This window comes from Malaclemys terrapin, chromosome 3 (assembly GCF_027887155.1).
Source record: "Malaclemys terrapin pileata isolate rMalTer1 chromosome 3, rMalTer1.hap1, whole genome shotgun sequence".
In the NCBI taxonomy this organism is placed as follows: Eukaryota; Metazoa; Chordata; order Testudines; family Emydidae; genus Malaclemys; species Malaclemys terrapin.
Window position 1 is genome coordinate 10,861,438 of NC_071507.1, and position 20,064 is coordinate 10,881,501.

Sequence of the window (20,064 nt, forward strand, 5' to 3'; positions counted from 1 at the left end):
TATTGTAAGAAGTTTGTGACATAGTGGTAATAGTGCCTGTGCAGTGCTGGGTGTTTCTAAAGTTTGCGAAGTACCCTCGAGTTCCCTCAACTTCAAAGCGAGTTGAAAACAGCACCTAATAGGATCTAACCCTATACAAATAATGGCCTAGGGAAAAGGAAAAAGAGTTGTTTGGACTTTTTAAAAGATCCTTTTTTTCTTTTAAAAGCACACCATCAATTGGAAAGTAATACTTAAGTATAAAAACGATGTATCTAGTATTGGTACAGGTAGCGCCTAGATTACTATTTAAAAAATAAATTAGATAAAACATATTTCTCTATTTTTACAGTTTTGTTTTTGTTTTTACTTTTGATAACACATTCTTTCTCTCTCCTGTATAGTAGGTCAGTTAAGCTCCAGTCCTGGAAACACTTACGCACATGCTTAACTTTAAGGATCTGAGTACTCACGCTGGACTACGGTAAAAGTCTGGGGACTACTCACATGCTTAAATTTAAGCTGTGTGTACATGTGTGCAGGACTGGGACCTCAGTCAATTTCTACTGTTGTTTGAGTGGGTCTTTCTCACAGCTCCAAGGGAGAGAAAAATGTTTTTTTTTAAATAAGAAAAATATGACTGAAATCACAAATACTGCAGGAGGTCAAAAGGGGGAGGTGTGGCTCCTGAGAAAAGGTTTTTAATGCTTGTTTTAAATAAACTAGATTTCGGTTTAATAGTTTCCCTTTAATAAAGTCATCTAATTTTCTTAAATTAGTTCAACTTTAAATGAATGAGACTCGGATGGAAAAATTGAGAGGGTTTAATTTTTAGATTAAAATGTAGTTCAGGTTCGTAGAAAATCTTCAGATACACAGGTATTATATGTTGCTAAAGAGAGTGAAAGTGCTGTGGTTACAATGTAAGCAAGAAAGCAGGGATTAAAAAAAACTGCAAGAAATATGATTTCCTTAGAAATGCTGGTAGGAATTTTACTTAATTGCAACCAGAAGCTTGACCTGGAAGTGTAATGTTTTGACCCGCTAGCTGTCTGGTTTCCTAAATGTGTTGTTTTGTGCTCTTTAAACTGAGAAAATTTATTTTACACATGTTTAACCCTGTGTGTCCCTAAAAGCACCGATGTAAAAATGACATCAAATCACCACCAGCAGCAGTCCCCTAAAAAACAACCCAAGCAAATTAAATTTACAAGGAAGAAAATTCTTTTAGAAATGCTTGTTAAATGGTGCAGCTCTTGTTACTTTAATTGTCACAAGAGGTGGTTTCAGGCACACTTTATATGGTTGCAAGATAAGCAGTATCTTTTATTTTTGATGTTACTATGATATACAGCAATATTCTGCTTACCATCCTCTTATTCTTAAACTGCATTGCCATATGACAGATGTAGAGAGAAAATGTAGCATTTTTAGGTTTAAAAAATCCTTTTTCTAATTTATTTTTTTCATTACCCATCATGTAACCTTTATTTTCCTATGCTTAGAAAATTTTGCTGCAGTACTTAACTGAAAGGTTGACTGAGCAAGACTAAGAACCTGCCCGGCAAAAATATATGGGCATTCCAAACTTTACTCACATGAGTAGTTCCATTGGCTTTAATGGGACTATTCATGTGAGTACAGTTATGTATGTTTGTGTTTGCAGGATTGGGCCAGACTTTCCATGTGTCTGTATTTTAGGGGCCTCTCTTGCTAAGACTTACACATGTGCTTAACTTTATACACTGTGAATATCATTCCTATTGATCTCAAAGGGACTTTGTGTAAAGATAAATAAATATATGAGTGCAGTAGCCGGGCCTTAATTTGTAAAATACTTACTGAAAAAAGTAAATAACTAAAATTTAGTAAAACTGGTACAAATTTAGACAAAGCTCTTCATCACTTGAAAAGTGAAAAACCAATTTGTGGATCCTTTGTGGACACATTAATAGGATTTAGTAAATTTCAGCAGTGTCATAAAGGCAAATAATAAATGTAATTTCTTTTATCATTTAGAACATTAATTTGAAAAAAATGTCTGTTTTTTTTTTAATTCACTAAACAAATCCATGCAAAGCAAAGAGATTTAAATTGATAAATCTAGCTTTAGAGGAAAAAGGATGGAAGTTGGCAATCTCATGTTTGTTTATTTGCAGAATGTTTTTTCACTATCCTTTTAATTAACAGAAATATTTAGCTTCTATTGTGGAAACCAAAGTCAGGCTCACAACACTAACTCACAATTTAGAAATATCTTTTAACAATTAAACTAACGTCAACAACTTAAATTATAAGTTACATAAAAAGCAAGTGTATTTTTGTTTGAACTGGTGTAATATTGACATTTGTTTGACTTGTTCAGACTTATAGTTTCTGGATTGGTTATGTCCTCTCTTCTATATCATCTCAGTTTTCCCTCCTTGAATGAGATTGTAAAGAGAAATGGAAAAAGTCACTTTTTCGATAGTATGACAACTCACGCTGGGCCAGATCCTTACCTTGTGTGAATTGATATAGCTCCATTGAAGTCAATGGAGTTACTCCAATTTCCACTAGCTAAGGTTCTGGTCCATTATTTGGAATACACAGGTAAGGAATTTGGGCTTTGTCATATAGCTGAGTTGTATCTTTGTCATATAGTTGAGTTGTATACTGACAGAAACAAGGTGGGTGAGGTAATATCGTTTATTGGACCAACTTCTGTTGGTGAAAGAGACAATCTTTCGAGCTCCATAGAGCTCTTCTTCAGTCTAGGAAAGGTAATCGGAGTGTCACAGCTAGATTGTTAAGTATAAAGAGTTAACACATGTTGCAAGAAACCATTCAAATACTGACAACAGTTTGGAAATTCATAGTGGTGGCCAGTAAACATAAGGGTATTTCCTTCTTTGCAGTCAAGGCACTAGAACAATTTTGTAATCGAGACACAGTCTCCTCTCAGTTTTTCATCATTATAACAGGTGGGGCTTATATTTTAATCCCTAATATGTCATCATGTCATGTAAACTGGTGTAAAATCACTATTTTTGTAAATTACTTTCAGCAGACAAAAGCATGTTAGAACAGATTTTTATCCCATTCCTTTAGATCTATGGTTCCCTTCCTACCGTCCCCTCACTTCATGCTATTTAGATGAAAAATATGTTGGTCCTAATTTTCTAAATTAGATGTCATCGTCTTTTGTGGGGCGGGGAGAGTGGGGGAGGTGCAGTGACTTGAATTCACAGTTTTCCACCTGCTGGATTAATGCTTTCCCATGCATTACAGGTGCTAAATAGAGTGTTCTTCATTGCAGGCACTAAATTATGCCCACAGAAATGTAGGCTTGGTATGGAAATTATACATAACTAACTAGCTATTTGTGATTATACTTCAGGTCTAAGTACTTCCTGGGTTTTTTTTTTTAGATTATTTAAACCCTAAACCTTTTCTTGGATTGGAACTTAGAATGCAAGGTCATTCCCTGGGGAAAGTCCTTTTATAACACAGTTTTTCTTTAGAAAAAATCCATTTGGCTCTTTTAAGCTGTTTCAGTGAAAAAGAAATGTTCTTCTGGTTTAAAGGATGCAGTGTCAAGTTAAAATGTTGTATATATAATTTTACATATACATTTTTAAAGCAAATGTGTTATTAATAATCTAATAATTTAATTGTAATTTGCTGTTCACTGTTTATACTCTTAGCATATTTGTGACACTTCATTCAGCCTGGGCAATGAAAACAGAATGTTCAGTCTCAGCTTTGGTTTTAGTCCATTTCTAATCAGTTTCATTTTGTTTTTCATTAGCTCTGTTGCATGGATTGCACATGCTTGAGTGGAATGTTCTTAATAGACAACATAAATCTAGAAACCATACTTCTATCTTATCTCTTTTCCATGCCTTTTGTTACAAGTAGCCCTAAAGATAACTATTAGTGAAAGAGATTATAGGGGGAAATATTTTTTTCATCTTTTTTACTTTGTGGTTTTGACAGCATTTTGTGTCTCGTCATTTTCAGTGAGATTGCTCACTCAAGTAAAACTACACATGTAATTTCAAATCAAAGGGGCAATTTTAATCCAAAACAACATGTCAGAAATTTAAACTGGCTGAGACGTGAGAAAAAATTAGATCGGGGATTTTCAGCTTGGGGTCAGGACCCCTCAAGGGGTTGCAAGGTTCTTACATGGGGGGTCATGAGCTGCCAGCCTCCACCCCAAACCCCGCTTCGCCTCCAGCATTTATAATGGTGTTAAATATATTTAAAAGTGTTTTTAATTTATAAAGGGGGGTCGCACTCAGAGGCTTGCTATGTGAAAGGGGTCAGCAGTACAAAAATTTGAGAACCACTGAATTAGATGTTTTGGAAAACAGCAAGAAAAGCTGTACAATCAGAAATGTAGGAGTATCAGGTATGAAAATGTTTTGGGGGCAATCGATCTTCTTAGGCCTGTCTTGTGGTTTTGGAGAAGACTTTGCAGAATTCAGTAACAGAGCCATGCAGGTGCCAGATTTTGCTGGGAAGTGAACACCTGCCAGGCTATTCCAGATAACTCAGCAGCTCATAGGCATTTTCCCAGGCTCCCAGATGAATGGTCTCTAATAGCCGTGGGAGAGGGCTTTCCACTGTTATACACTGTACCACAGGCTCTTCTTGGCAGCCTTGTTGGAAGCTCAAGTCAACTTGGCTGTAATTCCTTTGGAAAACAAGTGTTGCTGGATAGTTTTACAGTATAAACTCAGCGTCTGATATTTCCTCTCAGTGTCCTGGGACTGTGAAATATATCAGGCAGGGCAAATTACCACTCCCTTAAAATGCATTACTCACTGGAGCACATTGTTGCTTAAACTAAACTGCATCCTTGCTAGGACTCCATTTATTCGGTCATGTTTTGGTTTCCAGTGTCTCAGTGAATGTTTTTGGAACTCTGATATGATGACTTAGATGTACAGTTTCAAAATCAGAATATCCACTCCCCTCAATAGAAGTCTCATTTCTGCATTATTTACTGTAAACTGGAAAACATTTTTCCGATTTCTGTGTTGGTAACGTACATGTAGGAGGCTGCAGAATGCACAGGCTCTTCAGATAGGAAGAAGAAGGCATTTCTGTAGTATCTTCATTTCTTGATCTTGTGTAAGAGAATAGTTAACTTGCAGATATTTTTCCTTGGAAGGAGCAGAAAGAACTCTATAGTGTTAGTAGCATTGTAGCGCTGCTGTATTATTAGCTGACATTGGCACAGCTGTAGTTTTGCTAACACAAACTGATGTTACTGGATGGAGCAGTTCAGAAGTCCCAAAGACATTAATGCACTAGCAAGAGGTTTTTGAAAATATTTGTTAAAAATGGAATATAATGTTCTTTTAAAATATATTACACCCCAATGCCTGGCATGCAGATATCCACATCTTAAAACACACACCACAATTAGCAATAACTGGCACCCTTACTAGCATTCTCAGCAAAGAGTGGAAGGACGGATGGGTATGAAGACTGAACTTCTCTCTTACAATTAGTCAGAGTTCTTCCAGTTCTGGGTTGATGCACTCTTGAGAAACAGCGTGGCAAAGTGGCTCAACCATGGCTGATGCTGTTCCTTCTCTTTTATCCACAGGGGTTATGAACACGATAAATGGAGGACTTCAGGGTCTAGAGCTGTCAACAGTAGCTTTTACACATTAGATTCACTTTTAAAAGAAATGTACTGATTGCTAGAATCAAATACACAATATCTACATTGCAATTTCTTTTCATTGCATGATCATACATTTAATACTCAAATATAGATGCAGCTATGAAGAAAACAATGTATTAGGTGGGTTTGATGAACACAAGTTTTAAATCATTGCGTGTAAATATTTTTCACCTCCTAAAAGAAAGAGTGAAGAAAATTATTTCTGAGGTGCAGCAATTGTACTAATTGATGCAAGCAGATACAGACTGTATTCATCATTTAAGTGATAAACTTTGGCTGCTAGAGCTGCTGTACTGACATGATATCCCCTATTAACTGATCAGCAGAACGATATTTAATTGAACTGCCTTTAGAGCCTCATGACAATATAGCTTTCCTGCTGGTAGAAAGGTTCCACAAGGGAAGAATCAATGAAGAGGGGAAATTAAAGAGACATATTTAACAATATCTCAAATTACATTTTGGACATATCCTGTATGACTCTGCCACCAGCAGAAGTCAACTTGAAATCATGCACTAACAAGAGGCAACTGAAGTGAAAATATCATAGAGCTGGGTGGGGTGGGGGTTGTCTTACTCCCAAGAGCAGACATATTGTAAATCAAAGGTCGTTAAGATCAATTTGAATCTCTGCTTAGGTTGTTAGTTGGTCAGATATGATTAAAGACTTACTTCTTACAGGACAGCTGGAAAACTAAACAGATAGACATGTTGATCCCATTCTTAGAAGAATCTCGGGCATGAAGCATTGTGTTTTAGAGTGAGGTGGGAAATGTAAAAGATGATCACCTTTTGTTTGAAGTTTTAATAAAAAAATACGATGAAATTGAAGTACTTGTTCAGTGTTGTGAGGAACATTCAGGCGGAGAGGATTTCCTCATTTAGACATCTATTCTCCTCATTTAGAGACTGGTTTGTAAATTTGTATTTTTACTAGAGATGGTCAAGATTTTTTTAGATGAGAGAATTTTTAATCTGAAAATACCGATTCATCAAAACGGAAACTGTTTGTGGAAATGTGTCAGTTTAGACCAAAGTTTTGTTGGACAGGTTTATCCGGAGTGGGGGGGGGGGGGGAGAATGTGTGTGTGTCAGAGAGGGACCCCTCCTGCACACGAAAAGAGCCAGTACCCCAGTGTTTAGGGCACTCACCTGGAATAAGAGACCCAGGTTCAAGTCCCTACTCTAAATCGGGCAGATTCGGACTGTTGGCAGTCCGGTTGCTCTTGTGTGCTTTTTGTGAAAAATTTCAAGAGGTCTTGTTTCTGATGCAGAACAAAAACAAACTTTGAAACCTTGAAATTTTTCACAAAACAGAATTCTTGTTTTTTTGCCAGCTCTAGTTTTTACAGACATCTCTCTGTTCCACTGTTACTGAGATCACAGTGGAAGGCATTGTACTGTCACAATTACAATTTGTTTATAGAAAGCACAAAGTCTTGTAGTCTTTGATTTGGCTAACCCCACTGACAGTGTGTCAAAAGGATAGTGGGTGCCAAACTGGAAATAGCTAACAACAATTTTCTTTAATTGTGTGCTGTAAATATGCAACTAATAAAGGTGATGGACTGCATCCAAAGTGTTCCTTGTTTTTAAAGGGTGGCTTAACTTGATACATCTTGACTCGATCTCTAAAGGGAGTCAAGTATTCAGTTGTCTTCCTAAGGGAACAAGCTGGCTGATAAATTATTTAGGGATTGATTATGATAAATAAGCATGGTACTGCATGAACGATGGTGTGGTAGAACACCACTGCAGGGGTCATTCCCAGAGGCACTGTGCAAACTAGGAATCTCTGGAGCATGCAGAAGGGAATGAAGCTGCATTGTCATCCTTGTGCTGTGGTCAACATCCGGACCATCTGCTCCTGGTTAGCTCTCCTGGCTGGAATTGTGATGGGGATATGTGGTCCTGCGCCTTCCCTTGCCTTCTTTCTAGAGTCGAGAATGGCAATATTTATTTATAAGCTTTTCTGTGGCACTTGTCACCAAGGTATCTGAGTGCCTTGCAAACAGTAATGAGTTTAACCTTGTCACATCCCTGTGAGGTAGGGAAGAATTATTATCCCTACTTTACAGACTGAACTGAGGCACAGAGAAACTAAGTGACTTGCCCAAGATCCCACAGGAAGTCGATGGCAAAGCAGAGAATAGAATAGAACCCAGTTTTTTTGGAGTTGCAATCCAGTGTACAAGATGATCTTTCTAGCTTTGAGAACCTTTATAGCACAAGGATTCTAAGTGTGGTCAGCCGCTGGGAATGAGGCTCTTTTGCTGAGTTTGATCACAGTTTGATCAACACATGGTATTTATCACTGCAATTAAATATAGCCTGATCTTGAAGGGCGCTGCTTTTCTTGTTGAACTCAATGGGATTGGCAAATGATTAGCATCTTTTAGAATCTGCTCATAGCTGGCAGCTCCATACCAAACTTTTAAAAACGTTACGCAAGCCAAGGTCTTTCTCTAAAAAGCGATTAGTTAAGAACATTTTCAGCTGCTTCCTTGGTTTGTGGGGTCACAATGAACAGTGTCTTAGTCTCCAGAGCTGTTTGTCTGGCACCTTTTGTGGGCAATGAATTAATTGAAATTAATTTCTGTGATTGGATAGCATAACTGATCAATTTTAAAATCCACAGCTTTTTTTTTTTTTTACTCTGCTCTACATTAGTTAGTTTATTCTTGACTCTAAGAAGTTTTTATTAAAACTATTTCTTTTGGAGAGACGCACATCTTGTAAGTGAGAGCTATGCCTTCCTTTCCCCAAACAATCAGGAGATGTGTAGCATACTGTGAGAACAGAATGTCCTTACACTCATTACATCACTCTGTTTAATGTTGCAGGTGGAAATTTTCACATTACAGCCTACTTCATAAAGAGATGGGTCAATCTCCGTTGTGTGGTGGGGAAGCAGTATCGCGGTAAGCAGGCAGTTTCTTATTCCATTCCTTAACATTTAGCACAATTGGGAGAAGGGAGGGGATCATAAACACAGTGTTTCCATTAGAATTTTGATTCAGTTTATTGGTTTCTGTTATTGTTTTGTTGTGGGATTTTTGTTTTTAATCAAAAATATTTCCAAACTGTTGTTTGTGTGTTTCATTTAACTTTAAAGTTGCTTACTGCCTTTTCTAGACTAATCAGCTCGGTCATACCAGATTTTATATTTGTGATGAGGCTCAGCATTTTACTGAGGCTCCACAAGGTGAATCAACCACAGGTTGCATTCCCATGAGTCACATCATTATTGTTTGAATATCTTATGGTATCAACTGTATGGTACAAGCGTATGCAAGCAAAAGCTTTCATTGAGCCCACTGCTGTAAAACCCCTACATAGGTGATGTCATTGGGCTAGAAATTTTTCTTCTTCATGTTTTTCCAAGCCAAGATGCTCTGTAAGGAAGTGATATCAATCCTGTTGCTCCAACAACAATAAAAAGGAACCATAACAATCACTGCCCTTTCAGTTGATCTTTTGAATTTAAAAGAAAAATAAAGTAAATCAACTAAGCGGCCTTAAAATCTTTTAACTGCTTGAATAACAATCTTAGTAATGTCTCTTACATTTTATAGGGTTTTATTTGCTATGTTTATGGACATTTGTTAAGTCTCTTCTGTTTCAAATAACTACTAATTTTGTCTAACTTCATACTGAGTGCAGAGATTAGAGTGTTGATTTTAAGTATTTCAGCAAAGCTGTACATTTTCATGGCTGTTTTGGAATATTAGATTATATTGTAATAATGTCTTTTACATCAAAACTTTATTTGTTTTGGATCTAAGCTTTATTGGAATTTTACATGAAGTATTGTAGTCTAGTGACAGATTTGTTTTGTTAACCAGCAAGAGACTATCTGGCAAAATGTAACAGTTAAAACAACCAAACTAAAATTTATTTGATCTACCAATACTATCAGAAAAAAATTTAAGGCCATGATCCTGTAACGAGCTCCACATGAATAGAACCCTCTGCTCCCACACAGAGGTCGTTGAAAGACAGTGGCCAAATTTGTTGTTGTTTCTTTGTCGTTAATAATAATTTTTATTATTAATAAAAGCTGCTGCCGCACTCTAATAAGTATATTTCCTGAGCTAATAAACCCTTTGGCCTCAACAGTTCTTTTAGTCAGGATACATGTAATACTGCAACCAAAAAGAACACATTGTTTATCATTTAAGTACAATTCTGTATTTTGCAATTGAAACGCATGTTGCATTGGTTCATTTTACCGTCAAAGCTGAAATAACACATTGTCAGAATGCTTAATATCTGAGGCTAGGAGCAACCCTTCTGCGTATGCATCTTATCCTTCCTGTGCAGAAGGTGGGGATTACTGCCCCCACTACCCATCCCAGCACCACTCCTTATTTCCTCTGGAGCCTTTCTGCTTGGAGCTCTGCAGGGCTGAGACCAGAAGAACAGTGGGTCCGACTACAAGCCACCACACCAACCCACAGATCTAGTAGTAATTAATACAGCATTAACTCTTGTAAAATTACCTTAATGGCTCCTGCATAGCAGCCATCGGAGGACTTGGCAAATGGCTGCACAGAGCACGCTGTCAGTGAAACACCACAGTCTTGTGAAGAAGCAGCCATCCATGTGGATAGCTCCATGTTCCTCCCCTGTTTGCTGCCCTTTGATGGAATGTTCTGAGGGAAACTGTGTGGTCAGCCTCCTAGTTTTCCTGCCTATCTTACCTCTTCCCCCTCCTGTAAGACAGGATGTTCTGGCCCATTGTTATAAAAGTCTGACAATTTCACATATAAATCCTAAATAAAAATATGCCATTTTAATGGATGTGGAAATAATCGCAGATTGCTAAAACAGAACACCCTCTCTCTCTCTCTAGTAGTTTTGTCACTAAATGGAGTGATGCCTGATGTACTCTATTCTGATCAGTGGTTCAGAATTGTTATTACTGAATCCTCTTCCCTCTAGTAATCTCAGATGACTACAAAGTTTTGTTGTTATGGGTTAACTCTGGGAACTGTGTTTTTAGGAGTAGGATATGTGAGATCGTAATGGTAAACAGTAATAAATCGTTTAAACACTTTAAAATCCCCTTAGTCATAGTTTGAAAGATGTTTCCATATGTCATGTTATGTCCAATTTTGATGCAATACATTATACTGATGTTATAAACATGACAAAGTTTTTGGGATGAAAAGATGAATCATCAGACTAGCACAAAGGAAATATGCTGAATGACTTGCCAGTCGGGTTCCATGTGATATATTTGTCCTGGGCTCAGGTGGACTAATTTGCAGCCTAGTCTTTTCTCTGGAGAACTGAGCTTACTCTGTCCTATTGATAACTGAATGATTTACCCCCTCACCCACAAAAAAACCACAAGTGAAGGGGGAGGAGAGAGTGGGAAATTGCAAAAAGTGAGGTGGGAGAAAAGAATTATTGTGCATTTTAAAATGTCGACTGCTTTGATTTACAAAATGTAGTACACATATACGTTGCCCTTATAAAAACTGTATTATATACTGAAAGATGCATGTAATCTTTTTGGGGTTTGTTGTTTTACACAGAGCTGCGTGTATTTCCAGACAAATTTGTGGTTTGTGTCACTAGACTTGAATCTAATCCCAGTCTTTGGACAAGCGAAAACGGAGCACTGGTATGTATGGAGGAGTACTAGAATAGTCTGATTTATTGTTCAGTGGTGAGACATGTTTCTGTGTAGACTTAGTCATTCAAATGCTAATCTGATATTTTCTAGGGATGGAAAAGATCATCTAAACAATTGGGCCAAGATGTTCACAATGGGAACCTAAAGTTAGTCTTTTTGTCACCTAAGTGGTCTGATTATCAACTGGGCTGAACACCCAACACCTCCCGCTGAAGCTAGTAGGAACTGCTAGAAGCTCAGCACTTTTGGAAATCAGGCTACTTGTTTAGAAACCTAACTTTAGGTATCCATTTTTGACTATGTGGCCTTGAAACCTTCTCTGTTACCAAATATTAAGATTTATAAGGTCCACCGTATTATTTATTTTGCCTATTTTTTTGGCATCTCTGTTCTATAAGACAACTAATAAGGGTCAGCGTTGGCACTGCTGGAACAAAATATGTTCCCCTAATAAATTTATGGGAAAAAAGGTATTGCTGGGTAGTTCATTACCAGTAAAAATTATTACTTATATATTTCATCTAGAAGGCTCTATCAGGGTCAACAGCTTATGAATTTTATACTGCAGTTAACCACTGGTTGTCTCATGAGTGCTAACATTGACCCAGGTGGCCTGTTTTATAACAGGCTGTTTCTTGTGCACTCATGGTGAATGTCATAAGTACACATTAAGGTCTGTGCATGTATTGTAGGCGTGATTAATGGAAATATTAATTTTAAACATTAAATTTAATTTAAGGCCCTTTGTAACAGGAAAGTTTCTTTCTAACATCAGCTACGAGGGCTTTATATTCTTTATTATCTTGGTCCCAAGATCGATAAACACCACAGGATAAGTAATCCAGCAAAAAGAGATGTTTAGGTTGCTCAAAAGAAAATCTAGTAAACTGCTTTTGAAAATATTTTGTTACCAACCGGAACAAAAAACTATTACTCTCACAACATGTGTTTTAAAAGCCACTCAGACTCCTTAAAGTGGGACTATTTAACATGTATTTTGACAAAACAAACAAACAAACAAACAAAAAAAACCCTGTGATTGGGAAATGAATTATTATATTTTTCTTTTTAAAGTTTCTTGTAAAACTCTCCTTCCAATTTGAGAGAGTTAATTTCTCCAAAAAGCAACAAATAAGAATTCCCCTCCTTAGTTTCCCTTTCATATGATTCCTATTAGAAGAGTCAAGGCAACTGAATAATGTGCTGCTGTCAAGAATATTTTGATTGTTTCACATAAATATTACAGTATTGATTTGAAATTGTGGTAACTTAAAACTTGAATCCGTCAGTACAAATCCCTAATTATTCAAAAAGTGAATTAACATTTTAAGGGCCTGTTCTATGGGGCTATTCATGTGAGTAAAGTTACTCAGGTGCCTAATTCTTTGCAGGATCAGACCTTAAATCAGAGAGCTCTCCCATCAACATAATAAAACCCCCTCCACGGCACCGAATTCACCCATACGGGACCCGGTGTTGAGTGTCTCCTCAGGCACCATGCCTCTGCCCTCAGCACCAACATCACAGTCGGCATTGGTTGAGAAAACCAAGTCGGCACCGATCGCACCAACTAAATTTTTCACTAGGCAGTTTTGGTCAAGGGTTTGGACAACCCCCTTCACCAGGCAGTGCTGTCACCTGATCAGTCCCCATGCTTTTGACACCACCTTCACTCATTTCTCCACATCTGGATGGACATCAATAATAACGGACTAATGGGTGTTAGAGATCATACGATTGGGATATACCATCCCCTTTACCTCCTGATCACCTACCCTGTCCCATTCCCTGTCCCTCTTCAGGGATCCTTCTCATGAGCACCTGATACAAGAAGTCGATCATCTTTTACAACTAGGTGCCATGGAACAAGTACCTTTGCAATATGTGAGGGAGGGGTTCTACTCCCACTTCTTCTTGACACAGAAGAAGAATGGGGGATGGAGACCTAACTTGGATCTCAGGAAACTCAACATGTTCATACACACTCAAAAGTTCAAAATGGTGACACTGGGCATGATACTTCCAGCGCTGCAAAAGGGGGACTGGTTTTCACCCCTCAACCTCCAAGATGCTTATTATCATATTACTATACACCCCGCTCACAGGAAATTCCTGGGTTTCACAGTAGGACACAAACACTTCCAGTACAGAGTACTACCGTTCGGCCTATCCACTGCACCAAGAGTTTTCTCCAAAACTCTAGCAGAAACAGGGAATAATGATTTTCTCTTACCTGGACGATTGCTTTCTCAAAGGCCCAACTCAACAAGAAACATTGGACTCAGTCCAGACGATTATCACACTATTCAGGGATCTAGGATTACAGATAAATGAATGAAAATCCACTCTAATCCCTGTCCAACAACTGGACTTCATCGGGGCACATCTCGATACTGTAGAAGCCAAGGCGTCCCTGCCCCTGAACAGATTCTCAACTCTGACAAGCCTTATCTCAGAGGTAAGAGTCAGCCCCCAAATACCAGCTCATACTGTCCTGCAACTGCTAGGGCACATGGCAGCCACAACATTTGTGGATGGTTCCGTCCTAGCGAACTAGCCTGCTTGGAACAAGTTAAACGTGTTACTAAACAGCAGGAAAGTGACCATGTGGAATACTTACTTTCAAAAATGGAAGAGATTCTCCTCCTGGTGTCAAGTAAAACATTTCGGCCTCCACAGCACCATTAGCGTTGAATACCTACTGGAGCTGAAACGAGTTTAGCATCAAGCTCGATCAAAGTCCATCTTGCTGCCATTACTGCGTTCCATCATGAGATTGATGGGAACTTGATCTTCATGCACCCAATTACTAAACGTTTCCTCACGGGTCTCCAGAACATTTACCCAGAAGTTCGCCAACCTACCCTGGCCTGAGACCTCAATCTGGTGTTGAAATGCGTCATCAGACTGCTGTTCGAATCCTTAGCCATCTGCTCCCTGCTACGTTTATCCATGAAAGTGGCCTTTCTGGTCACCATTACTTCTGCAAGGGGTGCTCATAGCCAATCCCCCCTACACAATATTCCTCAAAGACAAAGTCATGCTACATCCGCACACAAAATTTCTACTAAAAGTAACATCAGCCTTTCATATGAACCAACCAATCCGTCTGTTCTGTTCATTCCCTCTGAAGCACCTGGCATGAGCCACTGTCAGGGCAGGATTGTCCATTGGTCTGACCCAGTATGGCTGTTCTTATGGTCCCAAAAGATGTAGCCTGTAATTGCTATATCTGTCACAGCAAATATATTCGTTAAATCAGTACTTTAAAAATTGAATTATAAAACAGTAGATGAAAAATTATGATAGACACAAACCATCATGGATTCTGCGAAGATTGTGCCACTTGAATCAACTAGAATTCTTGAAGTTGTCTGAAACAGAACAGATATAGGAATATTGCTTTATATTTTTTTATGGACTTGCAAAACTGCTAAAGAAACTAAGTAGTCCCAGGTATAGTTTTCCTATGGCTTGGAAATTGGCGGGTCCATTTTCAGCATGGCAAAGGGTAACAGTTGTGTACCCCAAGGATCCATACAAGGAATGCTGATGTTTAGTATATTAATGATCTGGAGAAGTGGATGAGCAGTGACGTGGCATGATTTGCATATCACACACAATTATTTACCATTGCCAAGACAAGACAAGACCATAGAGACCTAGCAGAGCTGCATAGATGGGCAGTATGATGACAGATTAAATTCATTGTTGCCAAATTCAGCCTAACAATTTGAACTCCTCATACACTTTGTTGGATTCTGTATTAACTGTAACAAAAAAATCCTGGGTGTCCTTATAAATAATTCAGTGTATTCTGTTCAGTAACTTCAGTCATCAAAATGCAATCAAAATGTTAGATGCATACAGAATTAAATAGAAAATACTGAAAATATCATAATGCCAATATATAACTCAATAGCATCCACCCATTGGAGTACGGTATGCAGATTGGGTCATGCAAGCCTCAACAACATATAGCAGAAATAGAAGGGTTCCAGTGGCTGGCAATACAAAAAAATTAGGGATATGAAAAGGCTTCCTCATGATGTGGGATTGAAATAATAGGGACGTATTCCTGCAATCCTTTACCGAGGTGAGCAATCCTTTCTCCTGAGTACTTCATTTGACTTAAATCTAACTACTTGCTTAAGGGCTGTGTATCTGAGAAAAGTTTTGTGGGATCATATAACTCTTTTTCAATACCTAAATAACTTGCATTTTAGTGGAACGCTCAAAGTAAAAAATGACAGCATTCTTGCTGTCCCAAGGGCCTCCAGCAGATAACCAGCAGGATTGTTTTGTAGAGCAAACTATCCTCTTACCTTCAGCAGAAAACTCCATAGCAATTAATAAGAAATACATTCTATATCTTGACTTCAAAATGAACTTTAATAAATATAGTATAAAGAGACTAAATGTCATGGAGGGATTTGGGGCAGTCTCTAATTTCTACAGTTCAGTGCTATCACTTACATTCAGCCCTTATGCAAACACACTGCTGTCAGACTTTTCTTTGCTCATGCCTATCCCTACCCTTCCCCATTCCTTTGTTCACATAGAATAGATGAGTGGTTTTCAAACTGCAGGTCGCAACCCACCCAGTCCTGGGTCGCGGAATGTAAGGCACTGGGTCGCAGCAGCTCTGGTCAGCACTGCTGACAGGGCCGTTAAAAGTCCCATCAGCAGTGCTGCCTGGCTAAGGTAGGCTAATTCTGTTCTGACACTGCGCTACGCCCCAGAAGCGGCCAGCAGCAGGTCCAGCTCCTAGGCGGGGGGGCCACGGTGTTCCGCGTGCTGTCTTCCCTCCCCCCCCCAAGCACCAGCCCCGCACGCCCATTGGCCAGTTCCCAGCCAATGGAAGCTGCGGGGGCGGTGCCTGTGAGCAAGACCTGCGCAGAGCTGCTTGCACGCCTCTGCCTAGGAGCCAGACCTGCTGCTGGCTGCTTCCGGGGCACAGTGTGGTCCGCGGTGCCAGGACAGGCAGGAAGCCTGCCTTAGCACCTCTGCCACGCAACTGACCGGGAGCTGCCTGAGGTAAACCCATGCCCCATTCCCTTGCCCCAGCCCTGAGCCCTCCCCCCCCCCACCCAGGGCCCCTTCCTGCACCCCAAACCCCTCATCTCCAGCCCCAGCCCAGAGCCTACAACCCCAGCCCAGAACCCTGACCCCCTCCCGCTCTCCAACACCCTGCCCCTGCCCAGAGCCTGCTACAACACCCTGAATCCCTCATTCCTGGCCCTATCTCACAGCCCTCACCCCTGCACCCCAACCCTCTGCCCCAGCCCTGAGCCCTTCGCACACACCAAACCCCTCATCCCCAGCTCTGCTGGGTCGCAGGCATCAACAATTTTCTTCAACTGGGTTGCCAGAAAAAAAGTTTGAAAACCACTGAAATAGATAATGGTTATAAACTGATAGAGATTGAGTTTGAGGATGTCTGTTAAATTAGTGAGAGCTCTACTACTTTTCACTTTATTTCTTCCCCAATTTATATAATCTAATCCATACTAAAATAAAATGAAAAAGAATCTGAAAGTAAAAAGTTTGTCCTTGGTAGTAATATTTCCAGAGCTTGATTGTGCCATTATGATACCAGGCTAAGACCTGCTCATACTGCCTGTTTTATATGCCTAGCCTGGATATAAGTGGCAAGATCAAGGATATTACTGTTAACCTTTCTAAGGTCTCCTACGGTCATTTCACATGGTATCATAGTTATATAAACAACGCAGTTCTTTTACCTGTTGGTGTATTGTTTTTCTAAGTTTAAGTCTTATGCTTTTATACTAAAAGTTTATTTTTCCTGGCAAAACCAGATTTTTTTTATAAATGAAACATAGTACTGTAAAAAGAACAAGGAGTACTTCTGGCACCTTAGAGACTAACAAATTTATTTGGGCATAAGCTTTCGTGGGCCACAAGTACTCCTCGTTTTTTTTTTTTTACTGATACAGACTAACATGGCTACCACTGTGGAACACAGTACTGTGTCACTTGTGTTCTTTAATCAATAGTTTGTTCTGTTGTTACCCGGCATATAAATCCAGAGCAAAAGGAGTAACTGTTTGTCTACGTAGAAAAATGAACATAAAGGATATTCATCTGTTTACACTATATGTAGTGGATGCTTCAGTCACTTAGACTTATTGGACAGGTGAGAGTACCCTATTTTCAGCTGACTCAAAGCTACAATACAGGATTGCAATATTTTTTCAGGAACCCATGTAACATTTTGCTGTTAGTCGAGAAGTTAGCGTTTCCCTTGTCTTGAAATATGTAATAAAATAACTAATTTTTTGCTTTTATTTTATAAAAAGTCATTTAGAGGAGAACTTTTACAAAGTCCTTTTGCATACCTTTTGCAGGCAAGAAACTTACAATTGAGGGGAAAATGGCTGAAGGTAGAGGTGTCAGAAAAATACTGCTCTTTTATTAATACAAAAAAATCGGGTTTGGGTATGGTTTAAATCTGCCTTTAATTTCATTAAGAGAAGTTGTCAGATTGCCTGAAAAACAACTGCCTTTTTCTCCTTTCTCTTATCATTGGACACACTCACCATGAAGATACTATCTGTGAATCCACAGTTCTGAGTCGTTTGGCATCAAGATATGAAATCAGGAGTTCAATCAGTTAACACTGATTAGACATTAATTAACATTTTTGCCTTCAAGCAAACATGTAAAATGTGTATCACATGTGTCTTAAAGCACATCAATATCACATTTGTTTTAACTACCTTTTCTTCTGTGGCATTAGGAGTGTCTGTACTTGATCTTTTCTGTGTTCTGAGTTTCAAGTTGTTAAACTAACTATTAGTGCTACAGTATTGTAATTTTGATGTTATATAGTCACTTTATTTTAATTAAGTTTCATAGGGAGTTTTCCTATTTATCGGTTGCCCAGCTCCATGCCACTTTAAGTAACTCCAGAATCAATAAGAATTAGTCTGAAATATACTGCAAGATTTCCTAAACTTGTATTAGAAAAGTTCTGAGTTCCTACTCATTCCATTCTTTGCTAGGGAGCACCAAATTCTGATGATCACACTCTTATTTGTTTTTAAAATCAGGGTTTTTTAGAGTTCTATCTAATATTGAATTAATAATAATATTGAAACTCTTGAAACATGGTGTATGTACTACTTCTTCTATTTGATACCTGTGTGAACTATTCTCATGTCAAAATATTCATCTCCCTTTTGGTGTAAGTAAGAGAGTTTCTGGGACATAAGAAAATGATTATCATGAATAATACCATAAATGGGCTATTTTCTACTGAATAGCCATGACAGAATAGCTTATAGATTACTTTTTTTAAGTGACCAGTGTGTTTAAGTGGCTCAGATTTTGGTACCCAGCTTGGGATATCTTAAAGGGCATGGTTTTCAGAGGCAGGCATTCAGCAGCCCTGAAAACAAGCCCCATTTGGAGTGGCCAGTGTTGCTGACTCTCACAATTTTATTGTGAGTCTCACCACATTTCATATTTTTCATAAAGCACCATCCCTTGAACTCAACTGATTCTGGGAGAACCTCACTTTCTTTCAAAAGGAAAGTAAATATATGGCCTTCATGGTCCTGGAAAAATGCTCAAAAATGTGTCCCAAATGCACCTTAAGGGCTCAGAAAGCAGAAGGCAAATAAAAAACCTAATTTTTATTTTTTGTAAATATCATGATTTTTAAGCCAGTCTCCCGGTTTCTAGGGACCTGACTCCTGATTTTTGAGCACACAGGGTTGGCAATACTTGGTTTCTCAAGTTAGGCATCCAAATTCACCAGTCATTTTTTGAAAATGTGAGTCTTATGTTTCTGAAAAGAGCTTTACTGGGATGGGCCTAACCTTGCCCTAGATAGTACAAAACGACATAGGAAGTTTGGCAAGTTAAGTATTCAGTTATGGAGACTTTAAACATCAAATGAGGGTGGATTTTGATACTTGGTAGTGAAGACCTCTCAGATGGCTTCCAGGAGTTTTGCATAGCTTCCTGTGTCATGCATCATACAGGTCAATAGACCTACCTACCCCCAGAAGTAAAAGTGTCCAAGCTTAACAGCAACAATTTTTTGAGTTCATCAGATTGTTCATCCAATTTCAGTCTGGCCAAAAGGTTGTATTATCAAATCCCTCAGCATTTACTAAACATTTGCAATCCAAACTTGGAAACAGTTCCCATTGGCAAGAGTTAGGGGATGTGATCCTTTTAGAATGTTTAGCAGCACATCAGTGGCCTGGAGATTTAGGACCATCCAGACTTTTTAAAACTTGGCATAAAACAAAATTGTGTAACTACAGCCAAGGAATGTTGTAGTTTCAAATTAGCCAGCAAGTAGGTAGAATGTTAATCTTTTGATACTTGAAAGCCCTCGAGATTTGGTGTCCAGTGAAACCTTCCTGTCTGTTACTTGTCTTTCAGGGAAGAAAGCTTATGTGCACCTGCTTAGCGTATGCTGGACTCTCACAAATAGAATCCAGGGCACAAGAGCGTCCCTATACTGGGGGGAATGGAATATGGAGACATGAAAATGATACATTTTGTGAGGGGCTCTTTCGGGGTAGGGAGAAAAGAACAGGGCAGTGTCCCACACTTTCTTCATGAATAGGGTGTTCAGTTACCATAACCTGTAGATCTTGGGATCAGCCAGAGGCTAGGGCCATCATGCAGTCAGAGGCCACAAACCTGTTGAGGCTCTTCAAATGGCTGGGAGCTGCCTGTTTTGAGCTACAGTTCTACACTGTAGGACTTTCAATCTCCT

The 20,064-nt window shown here is 38.9% G+C and overlaps 1 protein-coding gene across 5 annotated transcripts in view; it reads left to right on the forward strand.

Moving 5' to 3' along the window:
• The window catches only part of SLX4IP (SLX4 interacting protein), a 120,583-nt gene that overhangs the window by 85,712 nt on the left and 14,807 nt on the right, over window positions 1–20,064 (forward strand). For all 5 annotated transcript variants that reach the window (XM_054024484.1, XM_054024480.1, XM_054024485.1 and 2 more), the window contains 2 exons: window positions 8,506–8,583; window positions 11,206–11,294. In XM_054024484.1, the coding sequence (XP_053880459.1) occupies window positions 8,506–8,583; window positions 11,206–11,294 (167 nt within the window). The remainder of the gene's footprint in view (window positions 1–8,505; window positions 8,584–11,205; window positions 11,295–20,064) is intronic.